At 39.4% G+C, this 26310-nt stretch overlaps 1 protein-coding gene across 1 annotated transcript in view; it reads right to left on the reverse strand.

Annotated features, from left to right (window-relative positions):
- Window positions 1-26310, reverse strand: part of MTHFD1L (methylenetetrahydrofolate dehydrogenase (NADP+ dependent) 1 like) — a 162225-nt gene that overhangs the window by 88628 nt on the left and 47287 nt on the right. Inside the window, exons 17-20 of the mRNA XM_071549323.1 lie at window positions 23124-23200; window positions 18606-18746; window positions 11027-11095; window positions 2004-2115 (exon numbers count right to left, since the gene is read on the reverse strand). Coding sequence (XP_071405424.1) covers window positions 2004-2115; window positions 11027-11095; window positions 18606-18746; window positions 23124-23200 — 399 coding nt within the window. The remainder of the gene's footprint in view (window positions 1-2003; window positions 2116-11026; window positions 11096-18605; window positions 18747-23123; window positions 23201-26310) is intronic.

Raw genomic sequence — 26310 nt, forward strand, 5'->3', positions numbered from 1 at the left:
AAGCCATGTAACAATAAATATGGCTTCATGCAATACCAATTCTATTATTAAATAAACATGTTAAATATCCAAAATGTTCTTCTTTGAACACGTGTTTGATTATTAGAGGGAAATAATCAGACCATTTAGTTGTACAACCATAACACTGTAAAAAACAACCCTTTCCCTTGACATGTTCATGCATTTAAAAAAGGAAACACAAACACGTAACACATGCTCAAACTACCTTGAAAACCTCATGTTTCATCACCCTAACAGCAACGATCTATTTTCTTACCCTGGTCAGCATTTCCCTAGCTACTCCAATCTCAACAAAAGAAATGAGAGCAGAATACTGAATCAAAGTTTTCCCAAGAACACTCTTGCTTACAAAATATTACATGCAAATATACAACAATCTTCATAAATTATACTGAATCAGAAGGACAGAGGTTAGTAAAAACTGACTCTAAGAACTAATTTTGTTAAAAACACCCTAACAAGGACTTAAAAATCACTGTGTGCACTTTGCTGCTCCATTAAAAAAAAAAACAAAAAACAAAAAAACAAGGATGGGCAATGTTTCTTCAAGGGAGATCAGAAGCTTACTTCTATAAACAAGTAAAATAGAAAATCAATAATCTTAAGAAATCAATCAATCAAAATCAATAACTTAAGAAATCCCTTAAGATAATTGAATGCACATAAATACATTTTCTACTTGTACAACTTTTTTGTTGTTATTGTGAGAATATCAAAGTGATATATATCTTTGGGTTTTTTCCAAAGTCAGTATGATCTACAAGAGGTTTTAATCTTTTATTTTTACTTTTTTTTTTACTTTAGTATTTGTTATTTTTTAAGATTTCCTTCTATGTTTTTGTTCAGTAACCAACAACTTGATATAACAAACTTCTCTGTTATCTATCTGTGAATATACAGGTTGATTTGTATAATAACAGAAAGTATATACATCCTATAACAACACAAACAACTCTCCCATATTTTCTATGATTATTCATGCATTTAAATAGAAACAGACTTTCTATTGAAAAAACCATACTTTCAAGTAATTTGGTCTTCTTTACGTCATTTATAGCAACATGCAGGTGTGACATAAGCATATACATACATGTTTCTCTACTAGGTTAAGCATGCTAGCATTAGAAACCTCATATTTCACATTACTGCACCTCTTCAAGAGCATTGTTCCACAGATACTCAAACTCCAACTTGAAGATTAGTGTAAGCCAATCTAGGTGTTCAGGACACAAAAGAGAATGGCTGCAGCAGTGCAAAGTCATTCCTACTGCAAAACCCCAACATACCTTTTATTTTATTAATTCTAAGATTTAAACACACAAGATAATTTTGATAAAAGCTAGCTCACTGTTCAGCCACCTGTTCATTTTGCCTGCAACTGTACATTCTATGTGTCTACTGTTGCTTATGCAGGCTGAATTCCTAATATAAAATGAGTCCGTCCAGTCAAATGCTTTCGTGCAAACTTAAGAGCCTCACAGTGAGGTTTGACAAGGCAGCTGGACCAACTTAATGGCTCCCAGCCATCAAAATGAAGCAGTATTACTCTTTCTTCTACCACCTTGCCTCTGCTGTTCCTCTGCAATGGCTCAGGGACACCAGACCTCTTATTTGGCTGAGTCTGCTGAACTGGCAGAGAAATAATCCAGCAGGAAAAAAAATTGTTTCTGTCTGTTTATCAAGTGAGGTCAAATAAATACTAATAGAATGAACAACAGGACATCACTTTCAATACAATCCAGTCATTTGACTGGTTCAGCCACCTTGTGGAGCTTCAAATGTGATGATATGATCACTTGAGATAAAGGGTAGAGTAAGAGAAGTAGCTTTGGCTTTTCACACATTCATTTTCAGATTATTTTATGCTGATATTAATAACACAGCAGATTCTTACCTTCCACTGCTAATTTTTCCATTCACTTACATTGCTGTTTTCCAATCTACCAATAAATCATCATATAATAAATCAAATAATTACTTACCCACAAATCCATTCTCTCCAACTAATTTAAGGGCAATTTTATCTGCCAAAACAGAAGAATTTCCATGTGCAATGTTAGCAAAAGGTCCAGCGTGAACAAATACTGGTGTTCCCTGAATGATAAAAAATATATTCATTAGTTCAGTGAATAGATGTCATGGTTTAACCTCAGCCAGCAACTAAGCCCCACACAACTCATCACTCCTTGCCAGTAGGATCAGGGAGCAAATCAGTAGGGTAAAAACTGAGAAAACTTGTGGGCTGACGTAAAGACTATTTAACAGGTAAAGAAAAAGATGCACATGCAAGCAAAGCAAAACAAGGAATTAATTCACTGCATACCACAGGGGGGCAGGTGTTCAGTTATCTCTAGGAAAGTGGGTTTCCGTGACATGTAATGGTTAATTGCGATGACAAATGCCATCACTCTGAATGTTCCTCCTTTCCTCCTTCTTCCCACAATTTTGTATGCTGAACATGATGCTATATAGCATGGGATATCTGTTTAGTCAGTTGGGGTCAGCTGTCCCAGCTGAGCTCCCTTCCAACATCTTGTGCACCTCCAGACTCCTCACTGGTGTAAGCCCAGCTCAGCAATATCAAAAACATCCCTGTCTTATCAACATTGTCTCCAGCACAAATCCAGAACACAGCCCCATATTAGCTAGTGTGAAGAAAATGAACATTTTCCTAGCTCAAATCAGCACATTAGGTAAGAACCTCAATGCTTTTGCAAACTATTCAAAATTATATATAAATCAAAGCACATACAGCAAGGAAGTGCTGCTGGACAATTTATGGGTTCTAGGTACATCTCAGATACTTCAGACCTCATTCACTGACAAACATAGATGTCAGAACCTGCTTCATTCACAGAAAGGTAACAGACATCTGTGCAACCTATAAGTAACTTACACAACTTCTCCACATAACCAGGTACTAATTAATGTTTCATATTTGCACTGCTCTAATGCTGTGGCATGCCATTCTGGCACATGTACTACAACAAACACCAAGTGTATCGCTGCAGTTGGCACACAAATAGGAGCCCAACTCTGGCTCTACTCCATCCCTGTCTGCTGTTTTCCTCATCGACTACAACAGCCATTCCTGTGCAGGCAAAGTCTCCAAAAGAAGTCATGAGGGCCCAGAGTCAATGGTTAAGGAGCTGGAGGGGGAGAGGGCAAGGGATGTATGTGGGGTGCAGTGGGTGTATTGATAGAATTGAAAAAGCCTTCATCACTGCTGTTGGGAACCCAGCTGCAGAGCTGAATTCTACTGCAATAGACACTGTACAAATATACAGGGAAAGTAGACTCTGTAGCACAGATCAACCTAAACCAAAGAAAGGAGAGGTAAGGAGAAAGCAAATTAACTAGGTATAAGGAAATTCATTAGGTAAGAAGCAATTCTCAGCTTCCCCGTTATGTTTTTGGCAGGTATCCCAAGGAAAGGAGAAATTAGAAAATTAGTATCCACAGAAAGGGATTAGAATTAGGTGAAATTACATTTACTGCTATTTTTTCTATGAAACCAAAACCACAATCAGACACAAGTATGTCACTTCAGCTACAAAATACTTGGGCACACAAATCCCCATTGTTGCATTTATGCATTTTGAAGTGCCCAGCTCATTAAAGAAAAGGTAAGCAGACAACTTCACATTATCTCCATCATCAGTGTTCTCACAGTCTGTACAAGGAGCTAGTGCCAAGCTCCAAAATTTCAGCCAAGCTACTAGGCAATCTTCCTCAAGTTTTTACAAGAAACGCCAATTAAGGAGGACAGTGTTGTACAGACCTGCTGCAGGCCATATCCAACAGCCCCATGAATCACGACTTGAAAATATTAACCATATAATAAAAGTTGGTTGTTCCCCTTAAGAACACAACCTACATAGGCAAATTTGTCTGGCTACTGTAATCCAATTGTTCTGGTGTTTTATGGAAAATATGGACATTTTAGTAATGATAAATACAAATCATATACAAAACATCAACAAAAAGCATCTCTTCTTACCGCTTCCTTTAGAATTAATTACATATAATTAATTGTTTTGCTCAGAGCAGAGACAAATAACTTCTTAGCAACTGTCACATGCATACACACAGGTATGGACAATTCTCCAAAAGCTTTACATTTAAGCTACAGCTCAGACAACTCTGCTTCATACATGCTAGAAAAGAGGCAGGAGCCAAAATAGTAAATAAAGGAGAAATCATGCCCTGTAACAAGACGATTGATGTAGATCACTATGATCCTAACAGTGACTTCATAGTGTTCACTTAGGGTTAATTTTTTATCTTGTTTTCTATCTGCTAATACTTCACTATCAACTGGGATTTTACACAGGTATGCAAAAATTTAACATTAACTATGTACATCTTCAAAGCTTCTTATCTGGGTATCAATTTAAAGGGTGTTGTGCAAAATATGTTAACCCTATCCCAAAGAGCTTGTAACACACAAAATGAAGTGCAAACAACTTCCACCAAGCTAAACTTCAGTTTTACTTCTACTTTAATCTAGTATTCAGGCTTCTGGCATTCAAATAAATAATACTGCAGTTTTCAGCTCAAATCTATAGGATTTATTCCAATTTGTCTTTTATTACTTACTAAATTTATTTTTACTCTTTTAAGCTGTAATTTCTTGTAGCATGCAATTACAGTGCTGGTCTCATTAAAGCCCAGAACACATGTGATGTATGGAAGCACAACCACAAGCAGTGAGATGGCAGCTATGCAGAGAGAGGTGTCAGAAGAGTCTCCCGCAATGTCCCCTGTTCAATTGTGCTTCCAGGAATTCACCCACATAACACGAACAGGAAGGAAATTTGGACTGGAGGATCCAAAGTCCAGAATATTGGTAGTCAAGAGGCCTCCTGCCACTAACCTGAAATCCAAACACACTAGTAAATCACTAGCATAGACAGATGCTCCCCTGGAGCTCTGAAATCCACCAGAAGAAAAGGAGGAGCTATTGGAATGATTTTTTTTTAACAAAAGCAATCCTGGCAGAAAAGTAAAGTCTAGGTACCGAAGGGAGTGAACTCCAGCAGGACCTTGGGAGCCTCAGGCACACCCTGGAACAGAGACAAAAATGTCTTCTCAGGCCAGCTTTAGTGACTGTGTCAGTCCATTTGTCCCACTCTGCTGAGTGTCACTTAGTTTTGCTATGCTCTTAATAAACCATATGGAGAAACAAAGAGGCACAGAGATGCATTCTGCTGACTGTTTTCAGTACAGAAAATGTTATTATCCAAGTTTCAGTAAAAGAAAACAAACCCAGAATGTCAATAAATATCTGAAGATATATGGCTGCTACAAGGATGTTTATAATAGTTATTACCATCCTTCTCTCATCTTCACTGTGAGTGGCACTTCAAACGTAACACAACAAACCACCCCAGAGCAGCCAGCCTGTAACTACAAAAAGTTGTCCCATAGAGCAGCTGCTCTGTTACGCATGGTATAAATAAATGCTAAACATTAAGGGATCAGTTGATGAGAGAACAAATCTGTCATTAGAAACATGGATAAACACTATGAAATCATGAAGTACATTCCAAACAAAGTAATCTCAATTCTACAGCACTGAATGTAAGTTCTACTGAAATCTGCAGTTATTGCAGGTGGAGTGCCTCACATCTCCCATTTTGAGATTTTACTGTCGTTCCTGCACATAAAACACTGTCAATCACTAATACTTTCAGGCAGCATTTCTGGTGACAAAGTAGCAGGGTTGTGATGGAAAGCAACCCACCACGAAATCTCTTTAAAAACCAGCAAATTAAAACGCACATCAACTCATATGTGAAAAAAAGCACTGACACAAGTTGCTAGTTCAGTTTCACGCAGAACTGGCATTTTGTCATTTTTGATTTATGACCCTCTGAATCTCTTCTCCGGTGCATGCAGATATACATATAAAGCTGGTGTAAATCTACCAAGTATGTTGATCTTTCCCCCTTTCACAGGCTCTTAGAAGCAGCTCCTCAGACCTCCACAGCTTAACACAATTCCCATCTACAGGCTCGTGGCCAGATCACACAGGAATGCAGCTATCTCTGCAATGGCTACTTTCAGCTGCTGCTACCCACAGACACTATGACTTATAAATTATGCTATATCAGATGTCAGTATCAGCTGGAAGGCATCTAAAAGATCTCCTGCTTCCTCCTACCTGGCAGTTTTTTTGCCACTCCCCAATACCAAAGTGACCTGAAAGACCTACTTTGATGACCAGTTTCACCCTACTTGCAGGAAGGGTCTGCAGCACATTCTAAGCTGCACTGCTGTTCTCTGCCTTGTCTTATGGAGACTTCAACTTGCCAGGACTTAACTGGGAGCATCACACAGCTGGTACAGCCTGGGCCAGAAGATTAGTAAAACACCTGGATTACAACTTTATGAAACAGGTCCTAAGGAAGCTGACTCAGAAAGATGCCCTTCTCGATCTGATGTTTGTCAACAGAGTGGATCTCATAAGCAAAGTGGAGATTGGTGGCCGTCTTGTCCACGGTGAACATGAAGTGACTGAGTTTAAAATCTGTGTTGACAGGAGAAGTGCCAGCAAAACCTCAGCTCTGGATATGAGGAGAGCAGACTTCAGGCTGCTCAGGGAATTAGTAAGTAAGGTCTCCTGGGAAAATATTTTTTTTTGCTGGTGCTGAGGTCCATCAGTGCTGGTCACTTTTCAAACATCACCTCCTAGGGGCAGAGGAACAGGCGATTCCCTAAAGCCAGAAGTCACACAGGTGAGGCAGAAGACTGGCTGGGCTGAACAGGAATATTCTCTTGGAAATAAGGCAAAAAAAAGAAGGTGTATGCCCAGGGGAAGCAAGGTCAAGTGGTGTAGGGAAAAAATTTGTGTGGCCAAAGCTCAGCTAGAATTGAAACTGACCAGAAATGTGGGGGACAATAAAAAGAGTCTTTTCAAATATACTAATGGCAATAGGCAGTATAGAAATATCATGAGCTTGTTACAGCGTAAGGAGGGTCACTTCAAAAATAGGGACAGAGACAAGACAGAGGTATTTGATGCTTACTTTGCCCCTGTCTTCAACACAGATGACAGGCCAGGGGGGTTTCAGTGCCCTGAGCTGGCAGACCATGGCTGCAAGAATGATCAGCTCTCACTTGACCTTGAAATTGTGTAGGATCTGCTGATCCAGCTGGTTGCCTACAAATCTATGGGCCCTATTGAGATTCATCCCAGAATCCTCAAAGAGCTGGCTAATGTAATCACAAAATGTCTCTCAATGATTTTTGAGCAGTCTTGGGAATCAGGAGAGGTTGCAGCTGACTGGAAGCCAGTGATCATTGCCCCAGTTTTCAGGAAGGGCAAGGAAGAGGACCCTGGAAACTACAGGCTTGTCAGTCTCACTTTAGTGCCTGGTAAAGTTATGAAAAAAATTATTCTGGGAGGTGTTGAAAAACACCTTAAAGACAACAGAGGCATTGGTCACAGCCAGCATGGCTTCATGAGATGAAAGCCCTGCTTATCACACCTGATTTCCTTTTCTGACAAAGTAACCCATCTAGTTGATCAAGGGAAGCCAGTTATACAATTTTTTTGGATTTCAGTAAAGTTTTCAATCAAAGTTGATCAAGGGAAGACAGCTGATTCAATCTTTTTGGATTTCAGTAAAGTTTTCAATACTGTCTCTCACAGTATCCAGAACAAAATGTCCAGCATACAGCTGGACAAACACACCATGTGGTGAGTGAGCAATTGGCTCACAGAGGGTGATAGAAATCAGACTGGAGACCTGTCACTAGTCAGGTTCCACAGGGCTCCATCTTGGGCCCTGTGCTCTTCAACATCTTCACAAATGACTTGGATGCAGGACTGGAAGGGATAGTAAGCAAGTCTGCAGAAGACACAAAACTGGGAGGAGCTGCTGACCCTCAAAGGCAGGGAGGTCCTGCAGAGAGACCTCAAAAGATTAGAGGACTGAGCAATCACCAACCATATGAAATTCAACAAGAGAAAGTGCTGGATTCTGCACCTGGAATGGCACAACCCTGAATGTATGTACAGACTGGGAACTGAAATGCCAGCCAGCAGTGCCATGGAAAGGGACCTGGGGGTCCTGGTCAATGGCAAGTTGAATATGAGCCAGCAATGCCCTGGAAGCCAGGAGTGTCAACCATGTCCTGGGGACATCAGGCACAGCACTGCCAGCTGGTCAAGGGAGGGGCAGCCTCTCCTTGAATATTGTGTGCAGTTTTGGGTGCCACAATATGAGAAAGAAATTGGAGAGTGTCCAAAGGAGCGCAGTGAAGATGGTGAAGGGCCTTGAGGCAAAACCATATGAGGTGTGGCTGAGGTCACTTGGTCTGTTCAGCCTGGAGAAGAGACTGAGGGGAGACTTCAGTGCAGTCTACAACTTCCTCTGTGGTGGCCAGTGACAGAACCCGAGGGAATGGCCTGAAGTTGTGTCAGGGAAGGTTTAGGTTGGATATTAGAAAAAAAAGGTTCTTTACACTGGAATAGGCTCCCCAGGGCACCGGGTAACAGTACCAACCAAACCTGCCAGAGTTCAAGAAGCATTTGGATGATATTCTTAGGCACATGGTGTGACTCTTGGGGATGGTCCTGGGTGAGGCCAGAAGTCAGGTTTGATCATCCTTATGTGTCCCTTCCAACTTAGCATATTCTGTTTTGCCACCACCCATGTGCTGAAGGATCATTTCTGATATTTCTGTTATCAAATCATGGTGCTGCTGCTAAAGGTCTTTACACTCTTATGGAGAACATGTTTTCCCTGAAGGGATTAGGATTATGTAGCCTAATTACTATTGGTAGTCTCTTTGAAAACTTAAGATACTAACTTTTGGATGCTACTTACAAGGTTTATTTCAAGTGTAATGTAGGCTTCAGTTCTCCTCATTTTTGGTTTTGTGAGAAGAAAGACTTGCAATTCACAGTCATCTGAAAGATGCCATTACCTATAGCAGAAGACATATTATTACATCTGCTACCTCAGGGTACACTAGTTTGGTTTAAAATCTATTATGCTGTAGGGCTCTAAACTCACAAGTTGACCACTACAGTGCATTCAAGTGTGCAGGGCACAATATCTTCCTTGTTCCCCATGTTTTTTTTTCTAACCGATACTATTAAAACTAGTACCTCTTGAAGCTATTCAGATGAGTAATTAAAAATAATGAAAGGTATTTATTCACAAAATGGGATATCACACAAGCTTGAGGATCAAGAGCAGCATCAACAGCATGGGCAGTAACAGAGCAGGCCATTGCATCTCTACACAAGAGTAGTGACACAGTCCAAGAGGTCATCAGCCAAAGCACAGCACTGTCTTGGAAAACGTTTACATAATTTCTCCATTCTTGATGTCTGCAAGTCAACAGGTATTCAAAAGGAGATGAGAGGAGTGGAGCATGAAGCAGTGTTCTGAGCTGTTTTCATTTGCTGTTTCAAAAATAACTTTATGAGAATATTTTGCGGAAAAATATGTATTTGGATACTGTGGTCAGGGTCCTGCGAACGAGAGTTTGAGGAAAGTTGACAGATGTTTCAGCCACAGCATAGATTAGACTAGAAAAAAATACCACATAAAAGGCAGAAATTTTATTGCATAGAAATGTGAATATAAAGAAATGTAGTGAAAAAATAAATGCATGCAAGTCACAGAACCAAATGCCTATCAATCAGAAAAACCTCTTCTGACATTTAGAATCATCCTTCAAAACACTGCAACAAAACCACATTATTTTCTCACAGATATGCAAAGTGCAAATAGAGTGATGCAAACTAAACAGTCAGAATCAAAGCTACATTGTCACTGATATTTAACATACAAAATATCCAAGTGGCAATTAAAGACACAGTTCTGGCCATGACACTCCTGATCCTATGTGAACTCCGGTTTCTGCTATTGGATGATATTAAACTCTGACACACATACACATTCTTCATACAGCCACATAAAAGAACAAATCTTTTTTCAGGAGAAAATAATTAAGATGACTGTAATAAAATAACATAGACTTAAACTCTATTTTTCTAATATTCCCTGAGAGTAGGAAGCTGACCCCATCCAAGCACAAAAGCAAGAAGACAGTTATCACTTTGACATGCTGCAGAAAAAAAGACAGTTTTACCAATTGGCAATTGCACTGGTATATGTCTACATTCTTCAACTTTTCACCATTTCAGGAATGTTCTAGTTATGTGATTTTGATGGTCAGACTTCTGAGAATACACACTAATTTTTCTTCAAGTGTGTTTGTTTTCAAACTTGTTTTATTAATTCTTCATTTTATTTTCTCCCTCTCCCACTGAATGTTTCTCATTATTCAGCTTCCCATTGAAAAGGCAATACTAGACTGTTCAGACACAAAGTTAAGTTGCATTAATTCTGCATTCTTTAAGCTGTTGGAAGAAAGCTCACTAGGTAAGTGTAAAACATTCCTGTTCTAGCCCAGCAAAGCTTCACTTAGTCCCTGAAGGCACTATGGCAACATTAAGTGGCTGGGAGCCATCTTTTGAAAAAGCATAAACAGGCAAAAGCACCCTCCTGTGTTTATGAATGACAGAAACTGTAATATAGACTAGAATGGCTGCAGCAAAGCATCTACTTTCCACACAAAATGCTAGGCTGTGGGAATCATCATGGGAACATCCATATAAAGGAAAGAACATAAAAAGTAAACTCCTGCAAAGTGGGAAACTGTACTAAGTCCATGACTCAGAAGACCAATTTTCCTTCCAGTGTGCTCAGAAGCAGTTCAACAGTGCAGCACAGTTGCAACACTAGGTAAAATCATGATTACAGCCAGAGTCTCAAAGAAAGGAAGAAAACCACTACAAAGGTATAAATGCAGATAAATTTGATTAGTTAACATAAACAAATGAACATTTGCTAGAATGTCTTTATGGATCTGCCCCTGGCTTGAACCTTGAAAGTTAAGCACAGTTGCTGAAGAGAAGCACAATCAGTACAATATAGAATTTGAAAGTCAGAGCAGGGCAGGGATCATAAGCCATACTCACCTCTAATGTCTGCATTAGTGTGGGCTTAATTGCATCTTTCATCAAAACTGCCAAAGCACCTGTTACTCCCTAAAAAACAAGAGTCCACATTTTAAGGAAGTCATTTCTAAGGTGCAATATTTCCACATTACACTTAAGTTTATAGTTAAAAAGCCTTACAGTTCAAAGAAAAAAGAGCACGCTCATAAACTATATAGGATAAGCAGTCCTACAGTGCTGCATAAAGAATTTTCTTAGATATTACCTCAAGACTACTAACATACTGTATTTACAGGGTATGTCAGAAACAATAATGATTTTATTCTGAATACACTTAAAAGGCAGCAGGTCCTTTTTTGTCTTGTTTCATGGAAAGATCAGAAGCAGAGTTATTAAGTGATCAGCATGAGGATATTCAAAGTAACAAAAGATGAAGCAGAAGCCTCTGAGACCTGAGAAAGCAAGAAGGCAAAAACTTGCTAAAACTGCTTAAAGAAATGACGGATGTATTTCTTTCACAAGAGAATCAATAGCATGAATCAACAGCTAGCAACAACAAGAAAGGGTATGTTTCAAGCCTTGTACAAATATATACATTACAGATACAGGATGAAAGAAGCCACAGAGTTTACTAGAGATAGATAATGAATACATCATAAGATTAAAAGTTAGAAGTACATGACTGCCATGATAAGAGCACAAAAAGAGCTGAACGAATTCCTGCATTTTGGTTGAAAAAAATCTTACTCCTCCCTAAAAATTTTTTTTTTAAGTTTAAATTTCACACTGACTGATTTCAAAATAAAGTCATGACATCCCTGTACACCAAAATTCAATGCCCATTTTAGAAAAAAAAAAGGCTATGTGGAGTGCTAGGAGTGCTAACTAGAAACCACCAGCATATGTTCGAATTTATTCCTAAATTACTTTGATTTTGAGATGATGTGTTTTGTTTTGAAAGAACTAGATCATGGTTCAAAAAAACACAGTAGTGTTATAAAGAGTGGCTCACAGACTTGCCCGAGAACACAAAAAAAATGAATTTAATATATTTTTGAATTGAAAAGAAGTATTAAAACCAAACAAAAATCCTAGCTGCTGCAAATGGAGGTTGAAAAACATGGGTACATTAGCTGAGTAGCCTATTAAGAGATGAACAAAAAATATTCAAATAAAGAATAGCAATGAAAATAGCATCTGTATAATTCTCAACACAGCTTCTGTCAACCAATCCAAAATTTGAACAATTAAAGTCTGTATGAAAATTCTGATGGCAGACAAATGAGAGCTATAAAAGTATGTGTTGATTATATTAGTACAGTATTATATAAAATTAAATTTTCCCCTTTTTGAGCATCACATCTGAGCATGGACTTCAAAGAAAAATGAGGCAGAATATTTGGCCTTGGATAAAAGTGAATTGAAACCAAAATATTAAAACTGGTTTCTACTAAAGCAGAGTAAGTGCTTCTATGGAGGACTGCAAAGAAGAGAGAGAAGGGAAAGATTTTTTCTTTGACTGCCGCATCTCCCATTACCTACAAAACCATATAGATCCACAAACATATGAGAAACTGGTAGCAAAACAACATCGTTTTTCATCTTCTGAATTAACAAATAAATAGATTTCTGTTTCTTAATATGTTAATTTTAGAATCCAGGATTAAAACACAAGGAGACATAAGCACACCAGCTCTGTCAGAATGGGTGAGGCTCCATCACTTAGAATCATAGAATCATAGAATCGATTGGGTTGGAAAAGACCTCGGAGATCATTGAGTCCAACCCTTGGTCCAACTCTAGTCCATTTACCAGATCATGGCACTCAGTGCCACGTCCAATCTGTGTTTAAAAATCTCCAGGGATGGTGAATCCACCACCTCTCTGGGCAGTCCATTCCAATGCCTGATTACTCTCTCTGGAAAGAATTTTTTTCTGATATCCAACTTAAATTTCCCCTGGCAGAGCTTAAGCCCGTGCCCCTTGTCCTATTACTGAGTGCCTGAGAGAAGAGACCAGCCCCCACCTGGCTAGAACTTCCCTTCAGGTAGTTATAGACAGTGATGAGGTCACCTCTGAGCCTCCTCTTCTCCAGGCTAAACAACCTCAGCTCCCTCAGCCTCTCCCATAGGGCTTGTGCTCCAGTCCCTTCACCAGCCTTGTTGCTCTTCTCTGGACTTGCTCCAGCACCTCAATATCCTTTCTGAACTGAGGGACCCAGAACTGAACACAGTACTCAAGGTGTGGCCTCACCAATGCAGAGTACAGAGGAAGGATCACTTCCCTGGTCCTGCTGGCCACACTATTTTTGATACAGGCCAGGATCCCTCTTGGCCACCTGGGCACACTGTTGACTCATGTTGAGCTTCTTGTCAATTAGTACTCCAAGGCCCCTTTCTGCCTGGCTGCTCTCCAGCCACTCTGTGCCCAGCCTGTAGCGCTGCAGGGGGTTGTTGTGGCCAAAGTGCAGGACCCGGCACTTGGCCTTATTGCACTTCATCCCATTGGAATCAGCCCATCTCTCAAGTCTATCCAGGTCCCTCTGCAGAGCCCTCCTGCCTTCCAGCAGGTCGACACTCCCTCCACGAGCAGCCTGATGCTGTTTCACATGCACACAAATATTCTTAGTTCTGGAGGGGAAAATAAAAAGCCAAATGGAAAACTTTACATCAGATCTTCCAACCGGACAACAGCAAGGATAACTACCTGAGCAGCCATGGATAAGCTCTAATGATCTTCTTGGGAAAACTGCATAAGGAATGACAAGTGTTAATTCATGCCAAATAAAGCCACCAGATCGCTCAAAGTAAGCACTCAAACAGCTATTGGCTGACCCAAGACACATTTAACGGAAAGAAGACTTGGGGCAGTGGGAATTTAAAAATTAAAACAAAATCAGGACATTTCTCCCCCAGCCTCCTCCCTTTCCCCTTCTAGATAATAAAGGCTCAAATCCCATGTTCTTTGCTTTCTTATAGTTCTTCACCAATTGATAAAAATAGGAAGCAAATAACCCAAATATTTCCTCTGCATTTTAACTTTTTGGGAGGTATTAGCTATGCATTATTTAGGAAACATTAGATATGCATTCTGGACACAACAACTCATTTTTTTCTGAAGCTGAAATGAAAGAAAAAAAGATGTAAATGGCACACCTCAGGTCTACCTGCTCTTCTGTGGTTAAATGGGTTTGGTGTCTACAGCAGTTCTTTAAAAGCTAAAGAAACAATAGTTTTCATACCTATCTGACATGACTCCATGAGAATGGAGTTTTCATTTCTTCACATTCTCAATCCTCCAAGTATCTAGTAAACAATTCCTACAGCTCACTCCAAGTCCTGGATCTAATTCTCAAAGCTGTTTGAGGAATCGGGTTCCCATTTCCAATTCAGAAAAGGTAGATAAATTTTTTATAAAAGAATTAGAGGCTCAGACACACACCAATTAAGCATGTGAGAGCCCAAGGATCATTAGCCCTCCACTAATTCACTGTCGGAAGAAAGAAATAGGGCTCTGAAACAAATGTCTGCAGACACTCAACTCTCCTGAGTTTCCTCCTGGAACTGATTCCAAGTACTTCTGAAAATAATACTCTTCCATCTATCCACCAGCCATCAGGGCAGGTATGGTCCCCAGGACAGCGAAGATCATAGAGCACAAAATAAATTATACACGTGACACAGGAAAGGCAAACTTAGATGAAAAACCCAAATACTTTCAAAGCAACTTCCAGTGGAGCAGTCTCTGAAGTCTGCCAAGAGTGGAAATGAAAGCCAGCGGTAGATGACAAGGAAGGTGATTGAAAGCAACTACTGTGACTGAAGTTACACAGAGTGGAGAGCAGAGAAAAAGCACTTTTCTTTATAAGAAAAAGAATGAAGTACTGGAACTTCCCTTCATTTGAAACTACAGTCTCTAACAAAATAGTATTTTCTGCAATTTCAGTTCTGTAAAATACTAAATCTCAAACCATAATCTGAGAAGAACTGCAACTCCTTTTGTTTGCAGTGAACTATGTACACAATGTTTCTGAGGATCCAGAGAATGAAATCTCTCCATCTGACAGTTTGTTTATAAAAGTAAATATGATATTTTTTGTCCTGGAATGACTGAAATCTAATGGTATGGTACAGAAAGTAAGCTGAGATAAAAGTTTTATTTTAAAAAAAGTAACATATTTATTTAATATTTTTCATAGCTGCTGAAATATTGATCTAGGGCATATATGCCCATTTAGTTTCAAATAAAAATATGGCATGTGTCCATCAGAATCCTACCTCATTGTAAAAGCCAAAAAGCAATTAAGTCTTCAAAATACTGTACAATGAGCACCACATTTTGGCAAAGACTTCTGCATATTCCATTACAGAGGACAGACGTTTAATCCGTTACTCTTGTGGATGGAGTCTTCTCAATTCATGAAATATTCAATTTACCTTTTTTCTATTACTCTTAGCCTGTCTCCACATATGGTTTGTATCTACCAATGTGTATTTTAGGTTTTACTATTGTATTATTATGAATATATTGCATATAAAGTCAAGATTTAGAGCAATTGTATTTTGGTGAAGTACTCTGTGTGTACATCTGGAAACAAATCATGGAGAAGGGTTTAGTGGTTTTGGTCCACATAGCTTCCAAAGAACTTAAAGACTACTGTCAAACATTAAACTTGGATAAATGCAATCTGTATAGAATATACAAAACATGAACCCCAGAATTTCTTTCAGTAACACCTAGGACTGACCCATTATTCAGGTTGTCTAGCACCTCCCATGACAAAGTTGCCCTTAAAATTTCTTAAAATTATATGCAATTGCAGTTCTTTGGGCTAAAATGTTCCACATTAAGAGACTATAACAGATTAAAGCTTTTTAACTCGATTATGTTTTACAAAAACATCAGTCAAAATTACTGAACCCAGACCTTTTATATTGCTTTTCCTATGTTCAGTTGTCTTGACAGTTTTTCTTTCTGAGCTATAAAGCTTTACCTCCTCTCTGACCCTGTCTTGAAAAGAGGATGAAAATTCAGGAGAATGGCTTCACATCAAACCTCTCAATACATACGAAAATTTGCTTAAGATACAGTTCTTGGGTACTTATCAACACAGGCAGCACAAGCTGCAGGGGAAGAGGGGAAGAGCAGAGACTGCACTTAAAGTCTAGAAACAGTAGGTTTATTTGCAATCTTTTCTAACAGACTGACCACCTGCAGGAAGAAACCAGCAACAGAGATGAAATGCCATGCAACACAACAGAAGTTTATCTTCTTTGTATGTAGGAATTATAGCATGGTATGATCTTTGATTATACTTCTCCCGCTGTTGTTTCCAGAGGATTCAGCTTTACACAGTACATTTTCTCCAGTGCAACATGGTTAGTAATTGCAGTACAGTTATTCATAAACTCTCTCCCCCTGTACAAAGTAAGCAGTATTTAATTGGGTAAAGAAATCTTAGAAAACCCACTACTAATCTCCTTTTCTGACATTTTTTACATCCCAAGACCATGGCACCTGACTTCTTCATCAATATTAATAACTCTGCAGAAATGAACAATCTTTTCTGTGTCCAGAAGAGAAACTTGCACACACAAGAATCAAACTTGAAAGTATTCACCTATTTTGGATGCTCAACCTGAGACAACATGAAATAATATCTCCTTTTCTAAGTTCTTGGTGGAGTTTCACTCTTTCCATAAATTTCAGCTGTTTAGGTTCCTAGTATTAAACCAGACTGAGAAATGCCTAACTCCTTACGTACTGTACTGTGAGAATCAGTTTGTACGGACACAGTATCAGACATCAGGTTTTGCAAAAATCAGAGGAACAGAATTCAGCTCGCCCAAGAGGTGCTTTATGGCCTTAATCATTAAATCACGTTCCTATTATTCCCATGGTTTTCATACTCATTTGTAACACACTGCACAACAACGGAGGTAAGAGTTCCTCACAATCATGAAATGCACCCAAGTCCTGCCTGTGCATGGTATGGAGAACTTCCAGAGGAAAAAGAATGCAGCTGCATAGCTGCAGATACTCATAACATATCTTTCAGACTGTGACAATTTTTTTTTCTGCGCAGTTCTTCTTTTGTATAATACAGAACACTGCTTTAGAGAACAACTAGAAACATATGTTCAGCACAATCAACACTATCAAATGATTGAGATGCTAAGCACAGGAAGTTTGTTTCAAAAAAGGCCAAAGAAAACCGAATTAGTAACAGACATCTTGCTGAGCACTACTTTCATTTTAGGGACACAGTGGAAAAGTTTTCAAGCTCTTTTCCCACTATGGAAAAGCAACTGCTTTCATTCATCAAGCTGATTAGCATTAAGTGCTTGAAGGCAGGTTAAATATTTTGCAATATTAATACATTAAATATACATACATTAAATACTGCTTTGTACAAAAGTAGTGACAAGATAAAAATCATGTATTTCAATGTTGTTTTATTTCTAAAACTGAATTATTTTAAAGATTTTGCATATGCCTCCACTCCATTTGGCCAAGACAAAGTTATACATTTTCAACAGCTGGAATATTAAATACAGTCTTTCATGTCTCCTGCATAATTAGGAATAGTTGATTTGCTTTGAATTTTAATGCTGACTGTACTTAGAAATTTTTAACCTTATCCTAATGTCATTCTTAATTCCAGACAAGCTAGATATTATGTTTTCAATTCCTTATGAAACTGGAATTCATTAAGGTGGTGAAGGTGTTTCTGAGCTGTGAATTTGCTATCTTTGCTGACGAGGCAGGATACTCATTGCTTTACTCATTCTAAAAACACAGTAAGTTTTGTGCAGATGTTCACAAAAAAAGGGAGAAACAGGAAAAAACACACATAATTTGTGCAATACAGGCAGCCATCACCAATGGGCTGCCATGAGACTACTCTTGGCATACAACCGATTGCAAATGTTAACTGGTAGCTTCTGGCTGCGCCAGAACCTGCCATACACAACCAGGTATGAGCTTCCAACCACTGTCCAATGACTCACAGCCTGGCTACAAGGGCTAGAATGTGATTTAAAGAAGAAACAAACTGACTTTTTTCAGAAGCTGAAATATTGAATGAGGAAACATCACCTGATGAAGGCAAGGAAGAAAAAAAGATCTAATGATGTAAAGAGATAACCCTGTCTCAAGCACTATCAGCAATCTTTGAATTAAGAACAGCTTGTTTCCATTGTGATTTAGTGGTATAGGCATTCATGTGGTAACTGTCATTGTAACATCTGAGCAGACTCTACAAGTACAGTAGCAAACATTATCAGCTCCCTCAAATAAGAGTCCGCACTTTGACTCCCTCGAGCACCAAAATTGTTTGCCTTAAGAATTAGAGAAAACGATCCAAGTAGGTTATGGAGACCAGCAACTTCCTGAAGCAGATGTTACCAGAGTTGCAGAAATGAGTTCTACATCTTGTTCTCATTGCAAGCAGGGTTTGGCCCAGAAGATGATCTTTCTTTGATATCTGACTGTGCTGTTCAAAGGAAAATACTTGGCATGCACCTGCCTTTTTAATGATTCAAGAGGCAAAACAAATGCATCTGAGGTTATTCACAGGTCTCTACAGCACTGAACATACCAAATCCTCTGCTGTTACTGGTTCTCCTTTCTTGTCATTAGCCACAACCATTTTCCCCAGTCTCTCTTTCATATCTTGAAGGCTGGTGGTAAGCGCCAGGATGGCCATAATTTCACTTGCAACAGCAATATCAAACTGAGCCTGTAAAGCAGAAATGAGAATCATGAATCAAAGAAAAGTTAGCTCAAATACTCACAGGGGATCACCAGGAATAAACTCAGGAAAGATAAATTTCACACTGGAATTCAAACAAGTTCTAAACTACAGCTTTTGAGATTACTCAGACTAGAGTAACTTGTACGTACACACTGGGGAATGAGATGCCGGACAGCAGTGCCAGGGAAAGGGACTTGGAGGTCCTGGTTGATGGCAAGTTGAATACGAGTGAGCAGTGCCCTGGCAGCCAGGAGGGCCAACCGTGTCCTGGGGGGCATCAGGCATAGCATCGCCAGCCAGTCCAGGGAGGGGATTGTCCCACTCTGCTCTGCACTGGGGCAGCTTCACCTTGCATATTGTGTGCAGTTTTGGGTGCCACAATATAAGAAAGATATTAAGCTGTTAGAGCGTGTCCAAAGGAGGGCAATGAGGATGGTGAAGGGCCTTGAGGGGAAGCTGTATGAGGGGTGGCTGAGGGCACTTGGTCTGTTCAGCCTGGAGAAGAGGAGACTAAGGGGAGACCTCATTGAAGTTACAACTTCCTTGTGAGGGGAAGAGGAGGGGCAGGCACTGATCTCTTCTCTGTGGTAACCAGTGATAGGACCTGAGGGAATGTCCTGAATTCGTGTCAGGGGAGGTTTATGTTTGATATTAGAAAGGTTCTTCACCCAGAGGGTGGTTGGGCACTGGAACAGGCTCCACATGGAACTGGTCACAGCACCAAGTCTGACAGAGTTCAGGTAGGATTTGGACAATGCACTCAGGCACATGGTGTGACTCCTGGGGCTGCCCTGTGCAGGGCCAAGAGTTGGACTTCAATGGGTTCCTTTCAGCTCAGGATATTGCATGATTTTGTGAATTTCAAACACCTTAATAGTCCCTCATTAATGTTCTCCGTTACATTCCACAGACTCCAGGAGCAGTCTTTCCGACTGCTTAGCCCCTTGGCTCGCATCATCCTTAGAGAAGCTCCCTAAAGGACCAAGAAAATCACCAGATGTGTTTTGAGCATATGTTTTGAGCATTACAGGCATGAGCACAGTATTGTGGGTGGTTTGTTTGGTTTTGTTGTTGATTTTGGTTTTTAAATATTTTTTTCCCCTGTAATGATCTTCAAAAGCTTTTTATTCTGGTTTCAAAAACATTCTTGTTAAATTTGATCATTCTTTTTCTACATAAACTCAAAATTTAGAGTCTACACTGCTAGGTCTTGTGCTTGACCTATGAAAACATCAACTATATCTCTGCCCCATTTTTTTTCTAAATGAACAAATATAGAAGGTAAAAAAATGCCAAGAACTATAGGTGGCATCAGTTCTATTGCTCTTGTAGAAATACATTCACACTATGCAGCATTTTAATGCAACATAAGCTGTACTATGTACTTTTCTTTAAGACCTAGAGTATATACATATCCTAGGTTGAGCTGGCAAAACGCCAACTGTCCAGGACAGAGTGAAAAGGGTTCCTCCTCCCCTCAACCAGCTAAGGGAAAAAGAAGAGGGAGAGGAAAAAAAAAACCCTACTTGGCTAAACCCATAACAATACAACAGTCACATTTGTACTAATTTACTATTAGTCAAGCTTGGGTTACATGCTTTCAGAACACTAACAGAGAAGAAAGGAAAAGTCACTAATGTATTATGTGATAGGAATGCAATGTTGGCAGTGATCAAGAACTGCAACTTCTTTAGTAATCTCTCCAGCTCTAGCAATTAAAGTCTACACAAAAGTTTAGTAATTAACATCCTACTGCTACCTATGTAAGAAAAAAGCTCTAGGACTGTTTCTGTCAGACCTCTTCCAGATGTATCCCATATATGTATCTAACTGTTACCAGAGGAACCTCTTCAAATTGAGGGCTTTGCCTGTTTTTAAGAAGCACCTACACAGAGAATTGTTCAACATATACCCACTAGTCCTATCCATTTGCCTAGAACTTTAAGAGCTTCTGCCCTTTTTTAACCTATGTTCCTGCTTTTAGATTTTGTCTTGACAGCTACAGCCCAGAGCAGCCCTGTTCAGGCCGACCTGTATGCACCAACATGTTTAGACGTAACTTCTGAAGACACCTGAGCACTTTTCTGTATTGGGCACAGGCAGGGAGACATACATACCATAGAAAAGAAAAGTAATTCTGTAAGTGAGATTTCAGCATAGGGATTTAAATGAGATGCTGAAGCTACAAAACAGATTTTCTGGAAGCAGTTCTATACTCAATGAACATTGTTAGCTTTGTGATGACATGGATACTACTATCTTTTCAGAAGTTGAGAATGTTCTCAGTAAGTCATTGCAGCATATATAAGACAAGAAACAAACCTGATAAATATATGTCCAATCTGTAGAGAGAAATACTGTCTAACTTTATCAGAATGTTTATCAGAGGACCCTTCCCCCTGCAAAGTTTTTATAATCATTGTTTCTATATAAACTCAAAAGGATGGAAAAAACAATCCAAGGTAGATGCTCAAAGAGTGACATAATATTTAATTGAAAAAACAGGCACAAAACCCGGTGGTAGCAGGTGCTATTTTAACTCTAATAACCTTTATACACCTACGAAGTGCTGACAGAAGCCTTAGCTGTAAAGTTAGTTTTCTATTGATGAAAGGATCCACCCACATGGATTCAATTGCAGGATCAAGGATATTGGTCATGTAATACTCCTTAGAAACCACAGCATCCCTGTTCATTAAAATTCAGACTTTTTTGCCTGCTGTGCTCTGCCATTTTACACAGGTGTAACTGATTTTAAGAGTGCTAGAACATCACTCCAAATATTTATAAAATGCATCTGTTAACTATGAAGTCTTGTTTTCTCTGGATCTCTGGCTAGGCTCTGAAATGAGCTTTCCTAAGTGTTAACTCTTATTTCTTGAGTCACTAAGTCAATGTTAAAATGCAAATGAATATGCATCAGTCCAACATATCAATATTGAAAGCATTAATTTTAGTCAAAACAGTACAGAAGCAACATTTGACAGCTATATGCCAACTAGTATTCATTAACAAAATAGCCAACCTTTAACTCAGCAGTACAATGATGATGGTAAAATGCTGCTTAATAAGGCTGGCAGAACCTGGCTTAAAGCTAATAATCACACTTAGTCATTGAAACAAATCTAAACATAAGGAAAGGTCTCAGGTTTCGAAGGAACTCATACTAAGTATAGTATTTTGTAGTCCCAGTCCATTATCAGAGATAAGTATTAGCTAATACTGAGTTTCCTGTAAGTTATTCCTATTTTGTGTGTTCAAAACTAAAACAAGTGAGCAGTTCTAGTGGAAGTTGTCCCGCCTTACAGCAGAGGATTTGAAACTAGATGACCTTTAACGTCCCTTCCAACCCAAACCACTCTAGCATTTTATGATTTCTCTGTGAAGGTCTTCTCTCCAGTTTGACTGCTTTATCTGCTGAATTGAGCAAAAAAAATAGCACTATGTTTCGGTCTCTTTCTTTAGGCATAAGGCAAGAAGAGGTCTGAAATGATAATGTAAATTAAAGCTAGGATTTCCAAAATGTGTGAAAGCCTTGTCTCTGCCACAAGAGCTGTTCACATCAATATAGTCAATTTCATGATCCAGAATGTTAGATTACAAGATCTCAATCAAATTAGAAGCAAATCCACATTATCACAGTGAGTTTGTTCCACCTGACTGCTATTTCATACCTTATTGTTTCAGAAATGCATTTACCTACCTGACACCAGAACACTTGTTCAGATGGTATTGGACAAATCTGGCTTTCAATGTATCAGTAAGTTCTTTGACAAACTTCCATAAGCTTTTATATAGTAACATAGGTTAGCTTTTTACAGCAATCAAAACTATTTACATACTCATTTGATGAACTATCCCTTTGAGCCCACATAGTAAAAGCAAGCAAATGCTCAATGTTCTTACAGTTTAGATTGAAACGCTGAGATGCGCAAGAGGGAAATTAAAATTCTGAACAAAAAGTTAATTTTTAAATAGTTTTTAAAATTAAATTTAAATGTAATTTAAATTACAAGAATTCTACATAAATTGTTAAAGAGACTAAAACAAAGTAAGAAAAATCATACAAACTAACCTTATGAGGTCATAAAGGCATCTTTTATATTCATAGAACAACATTAAACATCTAACATATGCAATTTTTTCAAGTGCTTTCAATACATTGTGAAATATGGATTGGTTTCTGTTTCTGAAGCTTCAGACATAGTTACTCATCAAAACAGTTCCACTGCAAGATGACTATACAACAGAAACAGATACTAACATTGCAATACAAAGTATGCTGAAAGAACAACAGAAACACCTCTCAGTCTCTAAAGCAAAGTTTACCCAGAATGGGATCTACCAAGTGTCTTTACATACCTGACGGACAAATCCTTTCTCGGTATTTGCCTGCCCAACTGTTATTTTTCGCAGGAATCTGTCATTTGTATCCACCACTGAAATAAGGGAACAGCAAAAGTAAAACATGTTAACAAGGACTCTGGGACCTGGGCTTTTCCAGACATGCCTCCTCTTACACATGTAAGGTTCAACTGCTCAAACAGTGTAACCAGCCAGCCACACTCCTGCATGTTAGCACAGGCGTGGACTTGGTTTCTCCTTTGTAGTTTATACCACTAGACGACAGGTTGAAACAACTCAAGTTCAATTTATTTGAACAGTGTTTGAAGCTAACAGGTGTTTAATATTCTAACATACAACTTAACATTTTACCTGCATAAGAAAAATCCTGGTAGATACAATGCAACCGACCGACTTCAAATCATTTGCCTCATCGCTGACTTGTTAAGAATTGATTTTAAGACTGAATGGTGTAGGCTAAACCTGGTCTGTTTCTCTTCTAAAGGATGATTATGTTGTCAGATTGTTTCTTCCAGACAAGTCTCTTTCACGCACATCACAGTAACTAACTCCAAATTCAGCAGCACAGCATTCAAAGGAAGTAGAGTTTTTTTCAATTGTCAAGATAAACCATCTGCTATTTAACACAACTTCAATTTCAGACAATTGTATTCCTAACCTGGAAACGCTTTTCGTGTTGCAAGGGCATGTCCAAATCCTCCTGTGGAATTGTAAACTTCACTAACAATCATCGCAAGCCAAGTTCTCCAGTTCTGCACTTACAACACTCAACTTCAAACCTGCCTTTGTAGTAGCCAAAAGGAAGGACTGAGAATAACTGAAAAGCTCTCCTCTGCTGAGAACTAATCAGGATGCTTCTCAGGAAGAAACATTAGGAGGATATGTCCCGCATGACATCATTTTCTCTACAGCAGAGAGACGTAGATTTGACAGATGGATCACTTGGTGAACAGAGAATGTAAGGATCATCATGCTCAAACAGTTGCAGTCAATGGCTCGATGTCCAAGTGAAGACTAGTGATGAACAGTGTTTCCTGGGGTTCAGTAGTGGGACTGGCACTGTTTAACATCTTTGTCAGTAACATGGACAGTGGGATCGAGTGCATGTGCGGCAAATTTGCCAAATACACTACGCTGTGCAGCGTGGACAACATGTTGGATGGAAAGAAGGGATGCCATCCAGAGGGACCTGTATGGGTTTGAGAGGTGGGCCCATGCAAGCTTCATGAAATTACACAAGGCCAAGTGCAAGGTCCCGAAAGTGGTTTGGGGAAATCCCAAGCACAAGTATAAGCTGGGTGGAAAATGGATCAAGAGCAGCCCTGGGGAGACAGACTTCAGGGTCTTGGCTGGCAAGAAACTCAACATGAGCTGGCAATGTGTGCTTGGCAGCCCAAAAAGCCAGCTTTGTCCTTGGCTGCATCAAAAGCAGCGCAGGCAGCAGGTCGAGGGAGGTGATTTTCTCCCTCTATGGTGCCCTTGTGAGAACCCAACTGCAGCATCCAGTCCAGCTCGGGGGCCCCAACATAAGAAGGGCATGGACCTGTTGGAGCAAGTCCAGAGGAGGGCCATGAAGATGGTCAGAGGCCTGGAGCACTCCTGCTACGAAGACAGACTGAGAGAGTTGGGGCTCTTCAGCCTGGACAAGAGAAGACTCCAGGGAGACCAAAGGCACTTTCCATTGCTCAAAGGGGTCTACAAGAAAACTGGAGAGGGAATTTTTAAAATGACAGGACATATATGACAGGACAAGGAGGCATGTCAATCCCTACAGAATGCAAAAATAGAGTCTTTCCTTCTTACTGGCTCTGTAGTGCTAGAAATATTTCAATTTGCACCAACCATAAAATAAAGGGTGGAAGGTACTCTTGATCAGTTCAGCCTGTATCTTGGCATTAACTCAGTCTTTTAGTAGATGTAGATTTGAGTCCTGTTCATTTATAAGCAGAGAATCAAGGAACCTCCAGAGAAGTTGTCTGTACTCATTGTCAGTGAAATCAGCTCCTTCCACTTTTCCTGCTGCTTTTGGAAATTAAAAAATTTGTTTGTACAGAAAAGGATGACATAATTACCCAAGAACAAGAGGGACTTTGAATCTCACTCTTAAACAACCCCATTCAGGGTTGAGAGTGAGCTGGAAGAAAAGTAAGGTTTAAGTCACTTCTGCCCTTCTTAGGTGGATCTCTGGGGGCTGTTGTAAATACCATACATGCCTTCTTCCCACTACACGGTATTTAGGCCCTTAATTTCTTTAGGAATGCCATTTAAGGGATGGTGCAACACAGATTAGGCTAACTCATTTTGATTTCTATTTATACACAGTCATACTCTAAAATACCACAATACTGGCAGAAATTGCAGGACAGAGCCCAGTGCATGGAAGCTGTAGCCTCATACCAAGCTGTGGTACCATATGCCGCTGTGAAACCATATGGCAAGCTAATCTTTCAAGCACAAATTTTCCCTTCTCCTCCTAGGAAGCTCAGTCTCACAAGCAGCTTCAGGCAGACCTAAGTGTCTTTCCTGCCTACCCAGGCACTGCTGAGGGCAGGAACTAGCCTTCCCACCAGCCTGGACAGCAAGTGGGCTGCTTTTTATCTGGTCCTTCCTAGTGAAATCCCATAACTCAACACCCTTGCCATGAAATTATAACTGTGCCTGCAACTCCCTCTGCTCACTGGGATATACTTACTTTCTCACCGTGGTCATTCTCCAAGAAGATTCCAATAACTGTACTAAGTAGGGATAAAACTAGAAATAACTTGGTTTGCTGCAAAAGAAATTTTTCATTCTCCAAATTTTCCCTCTTTCTTTACCCAGAGTAAATGTTTCACAAAAGTTTAGTTTCAAACAAATACTAGGTTTAATGTATCCACTTCTTTTACATTTAGAGATGTAAACAGAATCCAAATACCAGCAGAAAGGTAAGTAGGGGAAAGCTTTCCTGCTTTCCAGTATATTGTACAGGTTCAAGTCAGTATAAGATAACAATGAACTTTAAGTTTGTGAAATTTCTATGGAAACGGGTCCTGACTAAAATTAATTTCAGAAAATCTGATAGCTTCCTTATAAATTCCCTGGTATGTAACAAGCTTCACAGACACATGGCCTGCAGAGACAGTATAAGTTATCTAAAACATTCCCCAAACCAGTTTTTTTTAATGAAATGTTTAAGGTATGTACA

This window comes from Pithys albifrons, chromosome 2 (genome assembly GCF_047495875.1).
Source record: "Pithys albifrons albifrons isolate INPA30051 chromosome 2, PitAlb_v1, whole genome shotgun sequence".
Lineage (NCBI taxonomy): Eukaryota > Metazoa > Chordata > Aves > Passeriformes > Thamnophilidae > Pithys > Pithys albifrons.